Source organism: Mesoplodon bidens, assembly GCF_964165515.1.
Source record: "Mesoplodon bidens genome assembly, chromosome: 16".
NCBI classification, from domain to species: domain Eukaryota; kingdom Metazoa; phylum Chordata; class Mammalia; order Artiodactyla; family Ziphiidae; genus Mesoplodon; species Mesoplodon bidens.
In genome coordinates this window covers 25,186,050-25,195,253 of record NC_138173.1, presented here as the reverse complement: position 1 = coordinate 25,195,253, position 9,204 = coordinate 25,186,050, and the positions used below count along the sequence as shown (strand labels likewise).

At 38.5% G+C, this 9,204-nt stretch overlaps 1 protein-coding gene across 1 annotated transcript; it reads left to right on the top strand.

Annotated features, from left to right (window-relative positions):
- Window positions 1-1,116: 1,116 nt before the first annotated feature.
- On the top strand, window positions 1,117-3,320 carry SLC10A5 (solute carrier family 10 member 5; the record flags this gene model as incomplete). Its single annotated transcript, XM_081258291.1, is given in 4 exon segments — window positions 1,117-2,822; window positions 2,826-3,153; window positions 3,156-3,289; window positions 3,291-3,320. Coding segments are annotated over 4 exon segments (1,317 nt in total). The 5' UTR covers window positions 1,117-1,997.
- Window positions 3,321-9,204: the final 5,884 nt, after the last annotated feature.

Sequence of the window (9,204 nt, the reverse complement as noted above, 5' to 3'; positions counted from 1 at the left end):
AGTGTCTCTTTTCCAAATTACTCTGAAATCAGACATCTTTTTCAGGCTTTCTTTAGGGCTTTCAGTTGAGTCTGCTTAATATAATTCTAGGGTTGGCTGTCCCCACCCCTCCTTAGAATCTTTCTCCCTGCTCACAGGCAACTAGAATTATAAGCAGAAAACCCACAAGTAGAAAAATGTTTTAAATTCACATAAGTATCTAACTACAGTATGATACAGATGAGCTTAAGTTTCATAGAATCAGCCAGTACATACACATGAATAATAAATTACTAGATTTTTCCCAGATTTGTCAGATTTTATTCCAGGCAGTTTTCAGATAAGCCTTGGAGAACCTGAAGAAGGGGAAAGGCTACAGAAGGAAGGATCTGAGGAAAGTAAAATTTACGTTCCTCACCTCTTTGACCTGGGCAACAAAAATTGTGAATTAAGATATTTGGTCACATAACTGTAAAGATAGCTTTGGTTTCATAAAGTTCTTGTCTTATGTTTGTTTTGTTTTTGTCTTTTTAAACCAGGGACGTTCTCTGGGAACTTAACTGAAATATCACAGAAACATTAGTTCCAGTCCCTATTTTCAACATTGGTATAGTGTATTTTGTTTTTCTCGATGTGGTACATGGAAATAAAATTTGTGGACTAGTAAAGTCTGTTGTATTTGAAAGATTAACCTACATAAGTCAAATTTTTAAAAACTTGTAAAAATATCCAATAAAAATTGCTTTGACAATTTTTGAGGAGCAAACATTTTATGATCTAAAATACTTAATGTGTAACTGTCGTTGCATTTGACACAGATTGTGTCATGAGTACAGGAAGGATCTGCTGAAATGATTATATGATCAAGAGACTATTAGATCTGTAGGCTCAGTAGTAGATAACTGTAGTGGGGTTTTATTGTTGTTGGTCTTTGTCTTTTTTTTTTTTTCTGCTTAGCATCAGAAGCCCCTCCTCTTGTTTGGGAAACAGAAAGCGTTTGTAAATCTGTGGGTTGAAGTTCAAAAAGCCTGACTCTTTTCCTTATTCCTGGCAGCCAAGACAGGCATATGACCTAAGTTGGGTCAATTGAATGTCCTCGCCATAGCTGTGAGTAAGGAGTAGTGTTACTAGGAAGGAATAAAAGATTAGGATTAGTCAGTGGGCTTCGATTGCCCCATTGTGTCAGTGTCCAAGTGTCCAGCAGCAGTGGTCCCTTAACCAGGCTGTACCTTTGGCCATGGATCTGGCTATGTGCTCTCCCTAGGTTGCCAAGCTATCTGGTAACCATCCAGGAAATTTTTTTTCTACCTAAGGACACCACAAACCGTTTCAGTTTTTGCCTAACTGATACCATCACTGTTTAGAGTCGTGGGAAAACCCTAACTAGCCTAAGGATGCTGCAAGGCCAATTTATGGGCTCTGCAGTTTCCTAAGTAATGATAAAGAGCCACCAAGACTAAGCTCCAGGAGGGAAGAGTCACCTAGCTTGATTACTGTGGTATACTCAGCTCCTAGCTCAGGGCCCTAGAACACATATTCAGTAAATTTTTATTTGATTTTGACCTGAATGAATAAAATAGTAACACCCACCTCTAGGCCTCCTCAACATCTATTTAAAATTTTTGGATCCTGTCTGCTTTTAGTGTAGATTTTCCTTAGGAAGGAACAGAACTCAAAAAAAGATGACACTAAGGTTTTAACATCAAGTAAGTAGGAGACTGTTTTTCTAGTGTCAGAAATGAGGAAGTCAGGAGTAAAGATTAGGTTTCTGCTGTGATAAATTGAACCTGTTAAATGCTATGACTTACATTTTGTAACTGTAGGTTAAACCAGTTATGTCACTCATTAGATGGCTCTGTATTTGTTTGAAAAGTACAAGAGTCCCTCCTACTGGACTTTGATCTAGCAGAAACAGCTGTTACCTAACAACCTCAGACCATCACTGGAACACCTGTATGAAGAACGTTCTTTAGTTTATTTAAATGGTTTTGCATATGTAATTTATTTAAGCCTTCAAAATGATTAGAAAACTTTTTATGGTCCTGCTTTTGTCATCTGTGACTCCTGGGGAAGCAAGGAAATCGTTTCTCAGTTTTCTGAACATAGAAAAGACTGAAATACTATTTTTCACAAAGACTGAAGAAACTGTCGTTCTAAGGTCAAGTTACAGAGATAAACAGCCAAACTCCAGCTACCTCCTTGTGCAACTAGAAGATCCTAAAATGCTCCAAGTGGTGAATGAGACTAAGACCTTATCAGATGTTACCAACTTTACGATAAACCTGGTGACAGATGAAGACGAGGAGACAAATCTGACCATTCAATTGTGGGATTCTGAAGGTAGGCAAGAAAGACTCATTGAAGAAATAAAGAATGTCAAAGTCAGAGTGCTCAAACAAAGACAAGACAGTCTTTTCCAGACATCAAACCTTATTGGTAGAAATATCCTTATGCTTTTTCTACCAATGATACTGTTAAATAAATGTGCGTTTGGTTGTAAGATTGAATTACAGGTGTTTCAAACAATATGGAAGAGACCTTTGCCAATAATTCTTGGGGCAGTTATACAGTATTTTCTTATGGCATTTTGTGGATTCCTTTTGACGCAGATTTTGGCATTGCCTGAGGCACAGGCTTTTGGATTTGTAATGACCTGTACCTGCCCAGGAGGCGGTGGGGGCTATCTGTTTGCTCTGCTTCTAGAAGGAGATGTCACTTTGGCCATTTTGATGACTTGCACATCAACGTTATTGGCCCTGATAATGATGCCTGCCAATTCGTACATATATAGTAGGATGTTAGGGTTATCAGGTGCTTTGCGTATTCCTGTTTCTAAAATTATGTGAACACTCCTTTTCATACTTATACCTATATCAGTGGGAATAGTCATCAAGCGTAGACTACCTGAAAAAGCAAACTTCCTGGAGAGGATCATTAGACCTCTGAGTTTTATTTTAATGTTTGTAGGGATTTATTTGACTTTCAGAATGGGATTAATGTTTCTAAAAACAGTGAACCTAGAGGTGCTTCTATTGGGTGTCTTAGTGCCTGCTTTGGGTTTGTCGTTTGGGTACTTTTTTGCCAAAATTTCTATGCTGCCTCTTCCTGTTTGTAAAACTGTTGCTATCGAAGGTGGGGTACTGAATAGTTTCTTAGCCCTTGCTATTATTCAGCTTTTTTTTCACGGTCCACTGCAGACTTGGCTTCTGTGGCTCCTTTCACAGTGGCCATGTGTTCTGGATGTGAAATTTTACTGATCCTTCTGTTCTACAAGGGTAAGAAAAGATGTATCCTTATCACAGAAGAGAAGAGAAAGAAAAATCCCCCGGTCTAACAGTTAAAGCTTTACTGAATTTTCCTACTCTGAATGAGATACTGTGGGAGATTCAAAGAATATCTGAAATGATGCCTGCTCTCAACTCACTTACGATCTGATTGAAAACTTGCCATTAGGGGAGAAATATATACATACATATAATCATATGTGCTAAACACCCAATGAATAGTACAGACAGTTAAATGTACAGGAATTCAGAGGAAGGAGACTACTTTTCAACTGTGCTGGCTTGGAAATGTTCTATAGAGTTGGATTTGAATATAATACTTTATTATGGTCTCTTGAATAGGAAAGAGAAAAAAAAAAAGGTCCTCCTGTAGTGATTATGATATATCCCAAGTATTTATGGAAGGGCTTCCCTTCCATAATAGGCATTTGGTAAATGCTCACACAGTGAATGAATATGTAAATTCATATTTGGAATCAATGTCTTAAACTAAATATAACATTTCTGCTCTCATAATTGTACTTCCTCCTGTCGTTCACGTCTCCCACTAAAGACGTTACCATTTACCCTGAAGCACAGGGTCATCTCTTCCCCCTTTCTCCTTTCTTCCCTGTTCTTTCTTTCATTATAGTCAAACTATTTCCTACAGGCAATTTCCTGTAATATCTTTCTATCAGTCTCCTCTATTCCTAGAACCACTTTTGTTCTGCCCTAGATTGCTGCTTCCCTAAACCTTTCTTACCTGGCTTTTGGCCTCTCTGTCCACTCTCCAAGCCCTGGCAGATTAATCTTCCTAAAATCTAACTTTGTGCTTTCCCTGCTACAAAACTTTTTGCCTCTTGAATAAAGTCTATATTCCTTAGCAGGCATTTTGTACACTCTGCTCACTGACTTCACCCTAGCTTTCCAGTTTCATCTCCCCTCCCACTTCTTTACACGCAGTCTTTACTCCAATCAGCAGATAACTTGATAACTCATGACTCTGCCTTTGTTCACACTGTCCCTGAAACCTGAGGGGACCACATCATCTCTGTCTAGATTTTGACCACTCTCACAGACCTGGCTCAAATACCACCCTTACCATGAAGCTTTTGACTAATCCCCCTTAGCTCCTGGCAACTGAAATTTCCTCTAAATTCTCATCACAATTTTTTATGCTCATAGCACTTAGCCAACCTGGCTTGCATTACAGCTATTTGTGTTCCTATCGTATCCTCCCTATTTTGCTATAAATCCTTGAACATGCAAATTATAAACATAATATAATATGTAAACAGTATAACAGAATATTAACAGTACAATATAATAGTATGAACAGTATAATATAATAATATAAACAATAGAATACGATAACAATATTCATTTTGATACTCCCCATAATATCTAGCATATTTCCTGTGTGCTTATTCAAATAAAGTGTTGAAGTACAGACTACGGCCCAAATGAATAGTATGCTCGTTTTTATACCACTGTTGAGTTTTCAAAAGCAACTTTTAGTATCTAGTTCCAGTTTGCACTTCTCTCCAAAGAAAGTGAGGGCATCAAGAAAGAGAAATATCACTCTCAATAATTCTGCTCCCCGCATTTCCCAGGCCCTTAGTTATAGGCAAATTACTTAACCATCCTCTAGTACCATTTCCTTACATAAAAATGGAGATAATAGTGTAAACTCCATCAAATTGTCATAGGAATTAAATGAGATCATATTGACAATGTACTTAGAACATAGTATGTGCTCGGCAAGTGTTAGCCGCTATAATTATTTTACCAGACTTTAAACTTTTGACCCTGATATATCTACTGTTGGTTTGAAATACTAATCTGATAACTCTGCATAGAGCCTAAAACTTCAAACATTTTCCTATTAGTGTTATTCACCATCTTACTCATAGTATTAGGGAATTTTTGTTCAGTTTGCCAGCTGGTACGACAACCAAAGTTCTTTTTTTCTTATTTCACCAAATCCAGTATGTTAATACCAAGATTCATCAAAGCGCTGGTTTGGCATGGTGATGGACTGTTATTATTCACTTTATAAAATATTAATTGCCTACATGAAATACTTTACTACTGACTCCTTTAAATGGAAATCTCCACTTAGGGGTTTAAAATATAATTAAGCTTGCATAAATTTGACTTATGTACATTTTCATGAACATATTTTACTGATTGGGAGACAAGAAACTGCCTTTCTAGTTGCTCTTTACCCTTAACATTGTGGTCTCGAACAAGACACTTCTCTGCAGTTCAGTTTTCAAATCTGTAAAATGAAGAGATTCAACTGAGGTTTAAGATCTTGCTTAACTCCTAAGCGTGTAATTCTGGCATAAAACTCTGGGGCATTAACACCACGGGCAGGGCGATGGGTTCAGGTTGACAAGAATAACCACTCACAGATGCTCAAGTTTTCTACTTAAAGCAACAACCAAAATATGAGTTTCTTGAGGGCAGGGGCCACATATTATTCTTTGAATTCCCTACAGTTTTTAACCAGTACTTTTAATTGAGTCGGTGCTCATAAAACATTGAATTAATTAATCATTAATGTCTATGAAAGTCAATAGCATATACTCTAGGGCCAGATTATGCCAGGGTCTGCAATTCCAGCTCTGTCACCAACTGGGTGACATTGGTCAAGTTACTTAATCTCTCTATGCCTAAATTCATGTGGAAAGTGGGGATAATGATAGTACCTACCTCATGGTATTGTTGTGAAGATTAAATGAGTTGGTATTAATAAGGTCCTCAGAATAATGCCTAACACATAGTAAACTCTATAATTATTATGGTTGCTCTCTGCATGTTTGATCTTGTACCTTAAAAGCAGATGAATGTGTACAAATGGAATATATTTTACTTATCTTATAGCTGTATCATGGAAGATTGAGATTTTTATGTAGGAAAATTTGTCTAATTTGGATGGGGATGAAGTTATTCAAGCTATTTGTTTATTGTTTAAGAATGAGAGGCATAAAGCAGGCTAACTAATTGATTGAGTTCATACCAATCATTTGTCCAACAATAATCAGTATCAAGGCTGTAAAGAACAAAAGGCTTTATTTGAAGTGTTAAGAATTGCAGTTCAGGAGACACAGACTTCCCTCGCAGTCCAGTGGTTAAGACTCCACACTGAAGTGGGCCTGGGTTCAATCCCTGGTCAGGAAATAAGATCCCACATGCCATGCAGCATGGCCCCCCCAAAAAAAATTTATTTTAAAATTTAAAAAAAAAAAGAAAAGAGAGAGACAGGAGACACAGATTCGGGTACAACTGAAAGAGTATTGCAGGGGAGAGAAAGGAGCTTATGCAGGGAAAAGCCACAAGATTGTTCAAGAATTATGACTGACCCTGATTCAAGAAAGGAAATATTTGTCCTTAAGGCTCTCATGAGTTATTTTAGGGTAAGGGTCCAATAAATATCTTGAGTTTCTGGAACATTGGGTAGATGTTCTGGATGCATGTGTTAAGATAATAAGTGGTCAAAAGTTTCATTTGGTCTGAGACATGCATAAGTCACACTTCCTCGATGGACCCCTGGCTCCATTTTAGAGAGCTCTCTTAGCAATATCAACTCCATTTTGATTTTCCTTTCACACATTTTACACAGCCATGATTGGTTAGACAAAAGATCCAGAAGTAGAGGGATAAGCCACTTTTTTAAAAATAAACTTTCATTCCAACCTTTAATAGAGATGATTCTATGATACATTTTTTTCCAGAACTAAAAACTCTATCTGTAATTCCAACCTATGTTATGTCAAAACGTGAAATCTTGTTAGGTATCCTGAAGATTCCACCCATAAGGAACCTGCATTTTGTGTTTATAGATTTTTGCCATTTTTAATCAAAGTCCACTAAACAATTAACTATTAATTAAGAAGGTCTTGGTATGTGGAATCTGTATTTTTTTTTTTTTTTTTTAGTGAAAGGAGTTGGTATTTAAAAGAAGTCAGCTCCAGAGACTAAATAAAGTTAGCAAGATACCCAATACTGCAGGGGAAGAAATCACCATGAAGGGCGCTCTTTATTATGCAAATACAAGGCACCTATCACTCATGTTGGTGATGACCACAGCGCTCTGTGGCTTGACAAAGGTCATCCTTCCCAGAACCCCTCCAGGAATAGTCAGGTGTCTGGGGCGGTGTCAGGGGCATTGGATCTTGCCTCTTTTCCATTTTGAGGTTTAGCATGATTGGAACCTCTGTCATGGATGCAAGTCCACTGGTAGGAAAGGGGAAGTCTGGAACAGTGATCTGGTCACCACGCCAGGGAGCAGATTTTGTCCTGGTATAGTGTGTGGCTAAGGCTGGAACCTGACCCCTCCGTAACCCCAAACCACCTTGACACAGCAGACAGTCTTCGGGGTTGGGAATACCGGCTGCAGATGTGACTATAGCTTTAAAAATTGTCCTTTTGGGAAGCCAAGATCAATGCACCAGGTACCAAGGTCTCTGCAGCCATCTGAATCACTCAGCACTGGAGTGATTTTGTCCAGCACTGGACAAAAATCTTTTGGATTGTGTGGAACCAGTTTGCAACACTGCCAAAACCAGATTGGAGCGCTAGACCTCCCTGTGTACTAGAGGATTCTTCATTTTACTTTCAGTCAGGCATTTGAAAGCAGAACAACCTCCTTGGACTGAAAAATCTCTCAGTTACTTGAGGACAATAGTAAAGTAACAGCTGAGTCTCCTAGAAAAAGATTATACTTCTTGCTCATTAAAGGTAGGAAGCTTGAAATGGTTTTAATTTGAAGGAATGAGATATTCTATCTATCTTCTCTTTGATTACACCGATTTTAGCAGCTTTGTTTATTTAAACGAGGCTTAAAGAGGACTCAAATGACATTTCTGCAAATGCCTGGAAATTTTTATTTGGTTAAAAACCAACACTTGTCACCAAGGAGTTGGCAAGATTTTTATTTTAAGATGACTGAGAATGAAGAACCAAAAAGCTAATTTCTAAAGTTTTTTTATTTTTTTTTAATCAAGAAAACAAAAGCATCATTTGCTAGACAAATTGAGGTGTTCAAATCAGATACTTAGAAGGAGACAAAGTTCTGGCTCTTTGTGAGGTTTGAGAATTGGTCCCAGACTTCGTGTCATTCATCTTTGAGAACTCTTATTTGCAACACATAGGTGACAATATCCTGTCTTCTGATCAAGCTAAGTGAAGCAATCACTGCAAATGCAAGGAGCCAGATAACCTGCTTCCCTGATCCTGTTGTGGCTAGGACATCTTTTACCTGTGCACTGCCTTTATAATAGTAAGACTATATGATGCCAGACCTGTAATTTCAAGAAGCGGAACTATTTTTTTTTTTTTTTTTTTGGTACGCGGGCCTCTCACCGTTGTGGCCTCTCCCACCGCAGAGCACAGGCTCCGGATGCGCAGGCCCAGCGGCCATGGCCCACGGGCCCAGCCGCTCCGCGGCATGTGGGATCCTCCCGGACCGGGGCACGAACCAGCGTCCCCTGCATCGGCGGCTGACTCTCAACCACTGCGCCACCAGGGAAGCCCGAAGCAGAACTATTTTAAGGATCATAGACTAGTCCTTGTATTTCATGCGATGCAAGCTTATCGTACTATGTATTCCCTGAATATGGTCTTTGGAGTCAGTGTGTTCTACTCTTTGCTCTTGCTGTGTGACTTAAGGATAAATAACTTCCCCTGAGCCTCAGTTTCCTCGTCCATATGATGAAGCTGATCATATCTTCTCATGGAACTGTTGCAACCTTTAAGTAAAATAATGCATATGAAAACAAAAGCGCCTGAAGCATGGTAAGTCCTCACTACATGGTTACCAAATGAATTATTGAGAATAGGGGCAGTTGGTTCTGGCCAATAAATGTCTGTCTGTCTACCTATCATAGGTTTACTATAGTGTATATTGTTGGGGAGGAAGAAAACTTTCCTCTAGGAAACCTTCTAAGTTCTTCTG